The sequence below is a fragment of the Lemur catta genome, chromosome 11 (genome assembly GCF_020740605.2).
Source record: "Lemur catta isolate mLemCat1 chromosome 11, mLemCat1.pri, whole genome shotgun sequence".
NCBI classification, from domain to species: Eukaryota; Metazoa; Chordata; class Mammalia; order Primates; family Lemuridae; genus Lemur; species Lemur catta.
In genome coordinates, this window is record NC_059138.1 from 89,233,162 (window position 1) to 89,248,397 (window position 15,236).

The window sequence follows — 15,236 nt, forward strand, 5'->3', positions numbered from 1 at the left end:
CGACACATTCAGAAACAATGTTTAATCTGAGCACCCCATGCCCCAGTCAAGTTGACACACAGAATTAATCATCAAAAGGTGTGGCAAGTGGCAGAAGTTAGAGGTTAAGGGGTGAAGGACCAGGAAGGGTACATGAGTCGGTGGCTTCCAGGAAGACAAACCCAGTGGGTTTATAAAGCAAGCTTCATTGTGCAGCTCACAGCCCTTCAGCAGCTCCCACGGGCCTTCAGGCTCCAGTCCTGGATTTCCAGACGCATGGCCTGGCTGCCTAGGCACTCCCGGATCCTGCCCCAGCACGCTCCATGGCCCGTTTGCACCTGCTCCTCCCAGGGAGCTCACTCTACCCGTTGTCTCCCTCCATCCTCAAGGCTTGTAGGCATAGCACCCCACAGGGGTCTGCCCTCTCATTTTTCCTGGTTTCTCACATGATCAGCCTTACTGCTCATCACACGCAATACTCTGTGATAAGGGTACCAGTTTAGATATTTCAGCAATGGATCAGATATGGCTTTAAACAGGAGGGAATTCCTTACATGCAGCTTATCCTTTGATGCCCTGAAACCACAGGTTCAGTATTTTACCTGGAGTGGCTCTGACAAGTGACCATTGTTCCAAGGCTGCAGAGAGCATCTCCTGGGATCCCCTTCCCTTCTCTTAGCAGAGAGTAGCAGGAGGGCACGGGGCAGAAGGGCTGTCTGTTCTGACCCTTGCCCTGCTTGCTGGGGAAGGCTCCTCTGAGTAGCATTAGATGGGACAATGTGGGACACAACCCCCCCAAAAACACAAGGAACAGAAGGTCACAGAGATGCATTTGCTGACTTGCCCAAACCTGCCCACACACCATCATCCATCATAGGGACGGAGCCAACAGTGCAGCCTCCTAGGGCTGGACCATCTTGCAGATGTGACACAAGGGCTCCACGATGCCTCCGAAAGCCACGGAAGCTCTTGCTTGGGTTCTTTTGCTAGAGATGGTGTTTATGAAGTTTTGTACTACAGATGAAATATTTTGCCCTTTCAGGGTTATTTCATTAGTGACACAAACCCAGAGGCTGTCAATAATAAGGGGAAAGAAATTTTTTTTTTAGGCTTGTGCTAAGATTTTAATTTACCATGACTTAAATTTCACAATTATTATGTATCAGTAAAAAACGAGATTTTTTTAATGGTAAAAACTTTATTTACTATTTATAAATACATTGCAGGACAAACTTTTCAAAAATACTTTTCTTTTTCAAAAACTTAATTAAAAAAATAAAGAAAAGCTGATAGGTAGGCAGAATGTCTTAAGACCCTTTTGTGTTCACGAGGAGAGCTCTGTGAAGCACGTGTCCACACCCATCGAGGGCCGCAGCGGGACAGGGCAGAGTCCTCTCGCGCCCGACTTCTCCAGACCTCCTTGGGTTTGGCCTCTGGGAGAGCAGCCCGGCCCCTGGGCACCAGCTCCTTTCCTCGCATGTGGCCGTAGTTACAACATCTAGCATGTCTAACATTTCATCTAGGAATATCTAGCATAGATCCTATTATATTGGGCTATGTTGTATACAATGTTAACAATGAATTAAGAATGTATCTTCTCTGCATATATGTGTGAATCATAAAGAAAAGTATGAGAATGACTCCAAGTTCAACAAACACAGGTGATTTTTTATGTGTTCCCCATGTTCTCAGTGGGCTCCCCAGCAAGCCATTCAACTTTCCTGTTTAGATATTATTATTCTTTTTTTACATTATGCCAAGGAGGACAAAAGGTGAGAGATGAAAATAAACCTCTGCCTTTAAAAAGCTTATCCTCAAAAATGAACTTTGTCATGAGCTGTTGAACTACAGAACACTATTTTCCGCAGTCATCTGAAGAATAGTGCCGTTTTTTGCAATGCCTCTGAACTCGGAGGTTGACTCTCACTGTCCCCATCCCTCCTCCCTGTGGGGCCACAGCAAAGCCACCCTGGGCCTTCCCCTAGGCCACGTCTTCAGGAAGCTGCCTGACAAAGGAGGGGCAGAAATACCTGCCTTTATAGGTTCCCAGAGTGCCTAGAACATTCTTGGTCTTTTTTTTTTTTTCTTTTTACAAGTAAGACTCCACTTTATTCTCTCCAACAGTCCCCAAGCAGTACAGGTCACTTGACGATATGAATGATCTTCTTGGTCGAGGGACCCAGGCTCTTGCCTCAAAGAGGGCACCACAGAAAGGCTCCCAGATGACCGGAGTTTAAGGGTTTTCCTACTGTTGAGAAGACCTGTGCTCACTTTACAGAGGGTGGGGGTGAAGCGTGTACTCTACACAGGCAACACAGCTGCCTAAGTCATGAAGTCAGAGGGTCAGCCGCTCTGGTGCACGGTGAGAACTCCAGGAGGGGAGGACATCTGGGTGCTGTGCTCGAGTTTACGAGTATTTTTATAGGAAGCAACAAGAGAATTCAAACTGCTTTTCACTGACTACAGGAAAGTGGGAAGAAAGATGCTCAAGTTTACCATTTAAAGGAACCATAGGCATTTCAAAAACCTCTTTCTAAACTTTGGTTTTAAAACAATCAGTTCACCACAGAAAGAAATACAAATCGAGGCTGTAGCCAGCTGCTGATCATGTCCTTGGCAGTCTTTTGTGCAAAATAAGGTGCATTTGAGCTCCACATTAACTAAAACAGAAAGAAAAAGAAATAGATTGAAATTATCCCCCCAAAATCAAAAAGGCTCAAATCTTTCCCTGAGATACTCAGGCACAGCCCCCAGGTAAATAAATGGTCTTGGGTCTGTAGCTGGTGGGCTGGCATCTTGACCCCCCATTTCTTAACAAAGGAAAGAACGCTATAAGATGCCCACAGTGTTTGCTGTCAGAAAGAGTTACCCTAAAATTAGAATTAATTTTTTCTGCAAGGGGAAAAAAAAACTCTTATAGCTAAAAATGAAAATTTCTTCTGCTTACTAAATTTGTCTTGAGAAGACAAAATATATTCATCCCTTTTCCCCTAGTAATTCCTTCATTTATTAAAGGAAAAAAGAATACTGAATGTGATAACAATCTTCAAAATGATGGTTTAAAATTTCATTTTTGTATTAAATTTAAATAAACTTTATTAACATAATATTAGCCACAGACTAACAGAATATTCATAATATTTTTTACAGAAAACAAAAATAGCCACATTTTTTGACTAATGCTCTCCCAGCTGAGCTATTTCAGCTGCCTCATACCCACATCTTTAAGAAACACGTGTCTTTAAGAAGTTCTTGTGGATTGAAACAGTTTCCTGTGAAAATAAGTGAACCACCGGAGTTACATGGGAAAAGTTTAACTTTGAAAATCTTCACTTGGTGTATGAAGCTCAGGTCTTGTAAGTTCTTTGAGATAAAGCGGAGTGTCTCTGAGACCATGCTGGCCCAGCCTCTTTCCCTGCGCCTGTTTGGTTGGGTTGGTGGGCCTCCCCCTCCCTACACCCTTCTGAAGGGTCTGTCCTGTTTGCTTTTCTCTCTCTGGGCCTGGGCTGCAGCTCCTGGTCAGCAGGGCTGGGGAAGGGCCAGTGGCAACGACCAGCTCCGAGCAATCCTCAGTCCATGAGCCCCCGGGGCCAGTGACACTGAGGCCCCTGGAACCCGACACAGTCCCCTCCCGCGGGCTTACATCACAGGGCAGGCGTCTACTTGCTCTGCATGCTGTAGCAGTGCACATCCTCCTTCCCCTTGGAGTCGAAGCCTGGGAGGGGCTGGCCGTACTTATCCACGCACCAGCAGAAGCCCCGCTTTCTGCCTTTGGAAGGGCGGCACTGTGGGACGGAAACAGAAGACAGAGAAGTGAACGAGCATCCCCCGGCCCAGTGTCAGTTCAGTCACCAGGGCCCACGATGGTAAGATGGTTTGCTAAGCATGGCTCTGCTATGCTGAGAGAGCACAACGGAAAGTTCAGCCAAGACTGCTTAAGAGCCACATACGCCTAGGTGGCAGCGTGTGCATCTGTGTGTATGTCTGTGCAGGGGTAACTCTGCCAAGAAAGCTGGAGTGGGGGCAGTTTGGTACCCCTAGAAGTCTAAGGTGGATACCAGACTCTGCAGACCCTGTTGAGCCTGCAGACTTACCTGCCAAATGAGAAAATGAGAATGTTCTATCTGCCCTGGGACACATGGCACCTTCTCAGCACAAATTTGTTGAGTGAATGACTGATAGAAAATGATGGCGTGACTACGAGGCCAAGAGAACAACAGCTGTGTAGGAAGACTCAGCCTCTCCGACTGTGACCACCACTACACACCCTGGAACAGGGCCTCCCTGGGGCCAGCACTGCTTACTCAGGTCTTCTCAGGCCAATTCTATAGACACCATGGTATGAGTTGTGCAATTAGAAACCCAACTGAAACGCTGCCGTCACACAATGCATAATCCATAGAGCATGCGGATTATGGCTTAACGTAACTATATCTCACACTTGTTTGTTCCTTTCCTGCTTGTCACTATCAGGAAGGCCTCAGTGTGGAAGGGGATCAGTGTAGGCTCTCCGGGTAAGCTTTTTGTCATATGACCTCATATCACACTTCTCAGAAATTTGCTACAATAGTTATTTGAAATGTCATTCCATGATGCAGTACTAACAAAGTGTCCATGTGTCCCTTGCAGTTTATAAAGAGCTCCCCGGGCAGCAGCGTGTCATCTGTGCTGCGGGTGAGACACTGCCAGGGCGGGAGTGGGAACGGGAGGGAGGAAGGCACCAGGGTTGGGAATCTGGACCCATCTAGCATCACTCGGAGCAACACGTCCAAGCAGCCCTTGGTCCCATCTCCTGAGACTGGTACCAAGCCCCAGGCACCGGTGCCGTGTGGGCTCAGAGTCAGAGCTATGGCCAGAAGGGCCCGGGGGGTGGGCAGCAAGTTTGGTTTCTCCTTTGTGTCCGTGGAGAGTGGGAGAAAAAGAAGATGCACCAAGGACCACACTCACCTGCTTTTTCTTATAAAATCCCTTCTTGTCGCAGTTGGGAATGTGGACACCCCTGGGACTCAGCACGTTGAGGAACTTCAGGTGATTCAGCGTGTCCTCCATTTCTCTGCGGCAGGGACCCTGGGGATCAGGAAGTTCGGGAACAGCAGAGTCACGGCCGTTGCTCTGGAATGCATGCTCTCAAACACCTTACGCTGCCACACGGCTATCGCAGTGGGACCTGTAATATGCTCCTCGAGTGTCTTTTTCCTGATTTAGGAAGAAAATCCCACGAGGATGCTAACCACTGCTCCCTGTCTGTCTTTGGCTCTCTCCAGAGTAAGGCACAGGAGCTGGTACAGGGCCAGTAGTAGGTCAATACACTTAGAAGAACAAATGAATAGAATACAACCATCTCCATGAGGATATTTTACTTTATCTAGAGGTCTTTTTGACACCCCACATGCTTTCTCAAGTGTTACTCAGCCTGGTCCCCCTAAGATTCTCTGAGATAGAAAAGAAAAGGAGGGGAAGGGAAAGAGGTGAGGCACAGAGGGGACAGTCAGCCAGAACTACTGGGACCTGTTGTTTAAAGATTGTCCTTGAGAGGCTCTGAGTGCCCAGCTGGCAGGTCCCACCCTCCTGCTTTGATAAGACGAAAAGCCCTCACGTATTCCGTCTCCCGCTTGGACTCAGAGGAGAAGTTCTGGGTGTCTGTGCTCTGAGACTCGTAGTCGACTTTGTAGCGCTGGCTGTCCTTGGCATGCCCTTTCTTGATGACGTCCATCTTGGCGTGGAGCGGGTGGAACTTGGAATCAGACACCCGGTGTGTGCCGGGGCCGGCCTGGGTCTCCGTGCTGCCGGCGCCGCGGTCCTCCTCCGACTCACTGGTGTTTCCTTGACAAGCGCCAGGGAGACAAAGACATGAGAGTTACCAACACCTAACAACAGCCTTTGCAAAATCTTAATATTGCAACCAGGTCACATCTAAATGGCACTGTTAGTCAATGATTCCAAATAAGTTTTTTTTTTAAACTTTGATGAAGTGATATTCCATAATGCCGCTTGCTACGTGGCAGCTGCTTTACCTCAAGAAGTCATCTGCTTAAAAGTCAATCTGACACGTGCTTTTCCCACGTAGCTGCAACTAAAGAAGGTAGGAAAGTGCTCATCAAGTTCTGCTCCCTAGATGGTTCATCTTCCACTGGCAGGGGGCAGACCTGAGCCACGGGAGGTGCTGGCTCAGAAATCTTGCAGGAGACTCCAAGCGTGGTCCTCCCGCCTGTGGGAGCAGAGGCAGCCCCGGGAAATTGAAAGAAATGCACATCCTCCACCCCAGCAAGGCTGCAGTGGCAGCGGCAGTCTTGGTTTTAACAAGCCCTGCTGGGAATTCTGCCATCTGCTCAAGATCGGCCAGCTCAAGACGATCCTCAACGCTACCAGGTAAACAGGCTCTATGGGAGGTAGGGGTCAGGCTCAGATGGGGAAACTGAATTCCAATCTGCAAAGTGTTTTGCCTCAGGGACCCAGAATCAAGTTGGTGTGTTGGTGGCTTGTCTTCCGGGTCTCTGGTTACATCTCTAAAACTCAAGGTCCACAAAGACCCTGTGCTTTCTGGGGGTACCGTCCTGGGTGAGTCCTCCTCACGCCCAGTCAGCACAGGAGCACCCAAGTTCCACTCAGGGCTCAGGCTTCTAAGAGCCAAAGCTCTTTCATTCCTGGGTGGGGGGAGAGGAAAGCCCCTCCAGAAGATCCCCCTTTTAAGATCAAAAGTGCCACCTGAAGAGAGCCTGATACTTGAAATGGATGCTGGAATGTTTACAGCTTAGTTGGATTTTAAGTACATGACTAAATTTGTGGCTTGACGTGTAGCCAGGATTCTCACTCCATTCCTTTTCCAGGATGATGGAGGGACCTCTGTGGGAATCAAAGGCTACATTTAGCGAAGATGGTCCCAGGGCCTTTGCACTGCCCAACTCAGACCTCTCAAGGGCTTTGGCTTAAGTCTGAAAGTGACTGTCATGGAATTCCTTCACTGCAACAAGCACGGTCTTCATGTCAACCCCTAGCAGGGGGTTCAGGTCACCCATCTGGTTCTGAGTCTATTCTAGAAAGCTACCAGAGGGTTGAAGTGATTTGGCTGCAGATGCCCTGCTCTCTGCCCTGGAGGCACTCAGCTGAAGGTTCGCTCAGGGGGCCTTGGAAATCCCTCTCCTCTCTGGCTCAGTTTCCTCACCTGCCAAATGCCCACTGGGGTCCAGCCATAAAGTTCCCTATGGGGGTTTTGTGTCTTGGGCAGCACAAATTCCCAGGGTCTATCCCAGGGCCTGACAAAATAGGTCCCTAACTGATAGGATTTGGTTTCAATTTCCTTTAATCCTGGTTTTATTTCTTTTTCAAGGAAGTATGAGACAAGGAAGATGGGAAGAATATGTAAATAAACATATTTACATTTCTTTTCTGAGAACCCTGAGTAATTTCTTAAACTTCCTTAGTTTCTTTTTAATGACTGGACTGCAGACTAGCGCATGAAGAGAAAATAGTTCTATTTAAGCAAGATAATTGTGACTTTTGACTGTTATATAAATTTACCTATTTTTTCCCAAATGGATTTTAGAAGTCACTTTTTTCATAATCTTATAATAACTCACATCAATCTATACTATAGAGCTAGTACAGTGGTAATCATAATGATTATTGAAGCCTAAGAATAACAATGTAAGTATTTTCCAATATCACCTTTTGAATACTCTAAAATGTACTAGAACAATAACATACACACTTAGCAAACAACGTAACTTTGCCTGGAGAGACAAATGCCTCTAGCAACTTTAACAGTCAAGTAGAGCCAGTGTATGTTTCAGGCAATTGGAATCTTGCCTTTCCACTAATCTGATGTTTCTCAGAATAAAGTCAGCCTTGCCTAGTGAGGAAATTGTTTTACCCGGGTGTGGGACTCTGCAGCTACATAAATTATAAAGGCACTGTCCATCCTGCTAGCCCTGGATGGGGGCTTGCTCAGTGGCATCTGTCCAACCTGATGGTTGTGGGGGTGGGGACCAGAGTGGGGAAAATTCTCCCAGCCTTCAGCTGTGCAGGGCAGGAACTCTTCTCATATCACTAAGTGAGGCTGGCTAAGCATGCTTGAAAGAGGAACAGCTGCCAAATCCATTTAAACTTCTTTTTTAAGGGAACAATGTGATGCCCTTACCAGAGTTGCACCTGCCCGATAGTGGCTGAGCCAGAAGGGGTAACTCTGCCAAATGTTTGCATTTTTCTTCTTCTGGGGCTCTCTTTTACTGCTCCTCATTCCTCCCATTTCAGATTAAGAAGCGAAACAGTTCTAGGACTGATTCCAACTCCCTTCCCTCTCATTGAAATCCACTCGGTCCACACTCCCTGAACCCCCACACGCCTGGGCATTTGTTTGAAGTCCGAAGAGGTGCGCGGTGGCGTGGGGGGGGGTACAAAGGGGATGGTACTGAAAGTGGCACACAGGGTTTAAACCTACACTCTATTTCTGCCTCTAGGTGACCTTGAGAAGTTACTTCTTTCTGAACTTCAGGTTTTCCAAGCATAAAAGATACCAAACACTGAATCCACTTTGTTTTTGGACACACCAGGACATGACATTGCTTTGTAAATTAAAGGTTGTGCAAATGTTAGTATTTCTAAAGACAGGTACCATTTCCCACAGCGTGCCCGACCAGCTTCCCAGGTCCAAATCTGCCCCTGGTCGCCTCTCTGCATCCCTGGGATTGCTGCGCCAAACAACCCCGGGATTGTTGCGCTCTCTCTTAGTTTGTGGAATCGGAAGCTACGTTCCAAAGTTGGACTACACAGTCCACATCCGCGCACCCGCGCCGGGCTGCGAGAATCTCCCGTGTCCAGGATCTTTTCATTGACAGCTAACCTCGATACCGCTTCCCCGCCCGTCCCCGAAACCTTTAACCAATTTTCACGGAAAGCGCTGTGCAATTTACACACACTCAGAGAACCGGGCAAGCGGAAGCCCGGCTGTGCAGGGCTCCTCTGGCGAGCGTCTTCACCTTTTGGGGCCCCAAGTTCCCCACGTACAACCGTCGGGGCGAGAAAAAAATAGTAGGTTCCCGCAGCAGCCCCCCACCCTTTCGCCCCCTCCCCCGTGCCCCCTGGCCACCGCGTCAGTGCCGGGTGCTGTATGCGGCTCACCTGGCGCGGGCGGCGCTGGCAGCAGGTAAGCGCGCAGGCGGCCCATGGCACTGGCGTTGGCGCAGAGCCCGCGGCCGTCCAGCAGCGCCTGCAGCGGGCGCGGATCGCCAGGAGGCGGCTGGCAGCGGAGGCCGGCGCCGCAACGCTCGGTGTAGACGCCGCAGGGCTGGCCCTCGCGCAGCGCGCACGTCAGGCAGCAGCCGCAGCCCGGCTCGCGCACCAGCTCGGCGCACGCGGGCGCGGCGGGCGGAGGCACGCACTGGGCCAGCGCACGCGCGTCGCACGGCTCACAGCGCACCACGGGGCCGGTGCCCGCCGCACCCGCGCCAGCCTGCGCCACGGGCGGCTCGCGGAGCAGCACCAGCACGGTCAACGCCGCGGCCCAGAGCGCGGAGCGCGCCCGCTGCATGGCGCCCGCCACGGGGGCCCGCTGCTGGGTCGGCTGGGGCGCGCAGGGATGGGGCGACAGTAGTCGGCGCGAGGTTGCGGGATCCAGGCAGGCAGTGGCGGCTCCTTAGCGCTTAGCTGCAGCGCTCGCATCTGGGCGGCCCGGGCGCGCCGGCCGCTATATAGAAGCCGGGGTGGCCCAGGACACGCCCCGGAACGGCGCGCCCGGGAGGGGGGAGGGTAGTGGGTCGGCGCAGGCACGGCTGCGGGGGCCCGCGCCCTGCGCTCTGCAGCTAGCTGCCCGCGGGGCACCTGCTCCCGGTGCGCACGCTCGGCGCCCGGGCCACCACGCAGCCCCTGGGAACAACAGCCCGCCTGGCCATTGTGGCGCCCCGGGCCGCCTCAGCGCCCCAGGCCATCCCAGTCCCTCCAGGCCAACTTGGCGCCCTAAACCTCCTTGACACCTCCGCCCTCCCACCTCCATGCCCCCGGTGAGGTCGCCCTGTGGCAAGCTGGTGTCGGGGAAACTGGCATGAACCGCTCCTCATTCGTAGGTACTTTGCAAAACTTTCTAAAGTGTAATTCTTCGGGTAGAGGAAGTCCTGGGACCTTTCTGAATGAGAATATCTGATTCGCACTGGGGTCTCAGGAAGCCGCAGGGTTTAATTTACACCCGCTGCGCTGTTCGCACCCCCAGGGACCCACAAATAGGCATCTGCAGACGCTCACGGGGCCGTCGCCCCTTTTCACGTTTGCTTCTCAAAGCGGCGGAGACTCAAATTTGCAGCTCCGCGGGTCCCCAGTTAAGGGTGGGCAGGCAGCGAACGCGCCCTTAAGAACGGGCTTTTCAAATACTTTAAACCATAACGATTCTTGTTTTAGGTATTGTCCTTGATTATCTTTTCAAATAGAGTTTACATCCACGGCAAAAGAATAATAAAGACAATAAAATGGGCACTGGTGAAGCATAGTAATAACCAAATAGTCCTTAAAATTGGTAATTTTGACTATCATGTTTTGAAGGCGACTTTGGATCCCTGTACTAAATTCTCTCTGATGCGCTGACGCGGAGACTGAGATTCTCGCTAACGTGCTCAATCGACACACTTTTCAGTGGAGTTAAAGTCCAGTGGCGCAATTGCGCCCTTGAGGTCGCTGTCGGCCTTCCCGGGTACTCCGGTCTCCTCAATTTTGTCTGCGCGCCCCTTCCCTCCAGTGACCAACAGAGGACGCTAGTGGTCCAGGATTGGACTGAGAATTAAACTTTTCAAGACTCTTACAAAGAGCCTGTGGGGAAGCAGTGGGGACGGCTGAAGTGACCACTGGAGTAGACTTTCCTGGACGCTGTTGAATTTGAATACTTGCTTTAGGAAGTGGACAGGTGTTTGCAGGAGCCCTTTGCAGTTTGCGGTGGGGACAGCAAATCAGGATCTTCTCCGTTCCCCTCCAGCACGCAGCCTTGGGTGAAACTGGTCTTCATCTCCGGTCTCTCTCTCATTCTCTCGCGCTTTCCTTTTTCTCTCCATATGTATACACATGTAAGTAAGTAAACAAATAAAGTCTAGCCTCTACCAAGGAAAAAAGACCAAAGACAAGAAGAGTGGAGGGCCCCGGGGCAAAGGTCCAATGCCTTCATTTTATTAGCTCTTCCCCCACTGTGCTCGGGCCTGTTTGCAATAAGCTGTGCCATTAATTATTGCTTGCTGTTTCCTTTCTCCTGTATCACTTCCTTGTAGCGGTGCTGCACCTGGTTTGACACCCAAGAACAGGGTCTCTGGTTTCACTGGAAGATGAGAGGAAACAAAACGAATCCCTCAGGGTTACATTTGTTCCTTAAATAACCACAGAGACCTTGACTCTGAAATTAGAATGGGGTTCTGTATCAAAAAATTATTTTTAAGGCCGCAGGTCTGCAGTTCTGTTTAGTACAATGTTACACTTGGAGCTGGGACTGATGACTGGTGTAGCACTTTTTACCCAGTTTTATCATCTGGCTCGTGGGCAGGGGAAGCTCAGAAAGAATGTCTTTTTGGAAAGGATTTTTTTTTTTTAATCTTTACTCTTGATTCTCTTCTTAAATTAACTTGACTTTACATTACATGACATTACCTTTCCTTGCGTTGCAGTTTGAGAAACGGAGGCTTGTTAGTGCGGAATGACTAGGGGGCGCCAAAGCGCCAGGCGTCCAGCCCCACTGCAACTTTCAAAGGTTATTCCAATGACAATGTTTTATATAGACTGTCATCACTTTTATCATGAAATCTTTAAACAGCGGAGTAAATCTGAGAGTGACGTGGGGAGAATTGTAGTTTATTATTTAGTCATTTTTGACAAAACTACAGGGAACGTCCCTTCCCCCCTAATGTAATTATTGCAGGAAGGATTTGGATTGGACAGAACTTCATTTAGTGGCATGCTAGTTAGTTTTGTCAAACTTTCAATTAATCTGGTGTTTGTTATTAACATAAACTACTACGCAGTGACAAAGATGCCCCCCCAAAGATACTTGGCATACATATTACTAATAATTGTAAAGTAGGATATAATCATCGGAATAACGGCCAGGAGAGTGAATATATCTTTTTTCACTAACAAAGTCCAGTTAACCTGATTATTATTAGTGATTCCTGGGGTCAGCCTGCTTATCTTAACCCGGTGACTGAAACCACTCCTTTCTTTGGGCCACTCTTGTTGCTGAGGGGCACCTTGCCACTCACTGCCTGATGGCAGCCTCATCGCTTCTCTTCTGCTCAGGCCCTGGCTGGGCAAACCAGCTGGGGTCTCCTTAGGCACAGCTGAGAGCAAGCACTGTCTCCCCAAGTCCTCACTGTCCAGGGGTGTGACTGTCAGGCTTACTGACCACCACTGGACTCAGAGCAGAAAGGGCCAAAGTCCTAGAGGCAAGTGATGGTCTCAATCCAGTTTCCAGGACTCTGTGGCACTCAGCCTAAACCTTCAGTGTTTTCCCCCAGGCCAGGTATGGGTGGGGACAGGGAACCTAATTTTCCCTCCACCAGACTGCCTGCTGGGTGAGCCTCCCAGAGTTATGTATACTGGGCTTGGGGATGCATTAGAGACCATCAGCTGCCAACTTTCCTGTGACTAACAACACTGAAAATGACTGTCACCGACAGATAACACTGCTAAGAGCTCATCTGTCCACTTAGTCCACAAATGGTCCCTGAGCATCTTTGTATGCTAGCTGGAGATACACACCAGAAACCAAACAGCGGTGGACAGTGTGACTGCGGTGAAAACAGAGGGGTTTACTGAGGCTGTTTGTAACCCAGCAGAGGGATAGCAAACCTGCCCATGTGGTCAGAAAAAGCTTCAGAGAGGTGGTGGCATTTTTGAGTCTTAAATGATGTGGGAGAGTCCAGATGAGGGCGGCAGGCAGGAGGAACTGTGTGCATCCGAGGAGAGTCACTCTGTGTGCCTGGAGGGACGTGGGGAGCTGAGAAGGGACAGTGTTGGCATTGCATGCATGCTTTGGGGGTAGAATTCTGAGGTTTGCAACAGATGAGAAAGTAAGTTGATAAAGTGAACTAGGAAGGTGGTACCTCCCAGCATTGGGAATCCATAGCCCAGAGCTAGGGGCTCCTCAGAGTTAGTGCTCTCTTGTTGGACAAGTTGAAGATGGATTTTCATGGCTTCCAGAGAAAGAGCTTAGACATGTTCCTATCAGAAGATAGGACATCCTGGGACCCCACCCTGTGGAAGGGAGGCTTCTTCTCTGCACAGTGAGGTCTCTGTCCATGGCAGTTTTTCTCATGATAGTGCTACCTTCCATGTGGGCTCCCATACCCTTGCCAACGTAGTCAGTAATTTACACGAGAGCTATTTCTCTGTCTCCTGGTTGTTCAAACAGGCAATTCCTGCCTCTGTCACACATTCAACTTTTCTTCAAGGTTGGAAATTCTGAAACAATAAGAGATATTGGGGACTTTGATCACAATAGCTCTGAGTTTATTCTTACCTGCTTGCTCAGTTCTCTTTCTGACAGTAAGCAGGTTCTGCACCTCAATTCTAGTTCCAAGTGGGGGCACTAGTACCTGTCTCACAGCACTGATGAAAGATGGACTCTTAGACACAGTGCTGCCTGGTGTATGGGAAGTCAAAGTTAATTCTTTTATTCACATAGCCACCTGAACAAATCTTAAATTAGAAGTTTTATTCTCAAATGGGTCCTAGCACTCAGCCTACACACCTCCCAGATGCCTTGTCTTTTGAGTTCAAATGTCAACATGCTTATAATTGATTCTACCTATGGGTATACAATATAGGCTTCAAATTGGCCATGAATATAATAGGGTCTTTCTATGACTAATAGGGTCTTAGGAGGGAGCTAGATTTGGGGGAATACTTTTTGTTTAACTTGTTTGTCCCTGGCATCAATGTCAATCTTGTGCCCTCCCCTAGGGGAAGCTCTGGTGTTACTTCCAGCTCTTTGTACAGCTTTGCAAGGCCGGGTGGGAAGGGGGAGATACTCACTAGCTCTCCTCTCATGGCTAGAAGGGTCCTGGGGGTGCTGTTATTTCACTGGAGATGCAGACAATCCCTCTTTCACCCTGTGCTGGATTTCCTGCACCATAATCCACAGATTGCGTGGTGCCTGCCCCATTTGATGACTGGATAGATAGATAGATAGAGTTTTCTTTTTTATTGAGGTATGATTAACATACAATAGACTATATAGATTTGAAGTGTACAGTTTGATTGGTTTTGACATATGTATACACTCATGAAATCACTACCAAATAATGAACATTTACATCATTCTCAAAAACTTTTTGACCCTTTGTAATTCTCAACCCTCCTTCCTTCCATTCTTATCCCCGGGCACCCACTGATCTCTTTTCTGTTGCTCTAGATTAGTTTGTATTTTCTAGAATTTTATATAAATGGGATCATATGGCATGTACTCTTTTTCACCTAATTTCTTTTACTCAGCATAATTATTTTGAGACTCATCCCTGCTGTGGCATGCATAAATAGCTCACTCTTTTTCGTTGAGTTGAATTCTATTATAAGGATATATCATGGGTTGTTTATCCATTCATCTGTTAATGGACATTTGCATTATTTCTAGTTTTCCTTTTGGCTGTTAAATGCTGTTTAAAAAGTAAAGCTGTTGGCCGGGCGCGGTGGCTCACGCCTGTAATTCTAGCCCTCTGGGAGGCCGATGGATCCCTCGAGGTCAGGAGTTCAAGACCAGCCTGAGCGAGACCCCGTCTCTACTAAAAATAGAAATAAAAATTATCTGGACAACTAAAAATGTATATAGAAAAAATTGGCCGGGCATGGTGGCGCATGCCTGTAGTCCCAGCTACTCAGGAGGCTGAGGCAGTAGGATCACTTAAGCCCGGGAGTTTGAGGTTGCTGTGAGCTAGGTTGACGCCAGGGCACTCACTCTAGCCCGGGCAACAAAGTGAGACTCTGTCTCAAAAAAAAAAAAAAAAAAAAAAAAAAAATCAAAAAAACCCCCAGAAAAAAGTAAAGCTGTTATGAACATTTGTGTAGAAGTCTTTGTCTGGATCTGTGCTTTCAGTTCTGTTGGGTAAATACCTACTGGTGGAATGTCTGGAACATATACATGTGTGTGTGTGTGTGTGTGTGTATATATATATACACACACACACATACACATTTATATACATATATACACACACACATACATACATATATGATTTATTTGATATATATGCTTGATATTTTAAAAAATGGCCAAAGTGTATTGTACCATTTTATATTCC

General features: G+C 48.5%; 1 protein-coding gene across 1 annotated transcript; it reads right to left on the minus strand.

Moving 5' to 3' along the window:
* Positions 1-1,157: 1,157 nt before the first annotated feature.
* IGFBP3 (insulin like growth factor binding protein 3) lies at positions 1,158-9,634 on the minus strand. Its single transcript, XM_045564976.1, has 5 exons — positions 9,097-9,634; positions 5,576-5,802; positions 4,927-5,046; positions 3,623-3,764; positions 1,158-2,639 (listed from the first exon to the last, which is right to left on the minus strand). The coding sequence occupies exons 1-4, from the start codon at positions 9,503-9,505 to the stop codon at positions 3,639-3,641; spliced, it is 882 nt and encodes a 293-aa protein (XP_045420932.1). The 5' UTR covers positions 9,506-9,634; the 3' UTR covers positions 1,158-2,639; positions 3,623-3,638.
* Between the last annotated feature and the right edge of the window lie 5,602 nt (positions 9,635-15,236).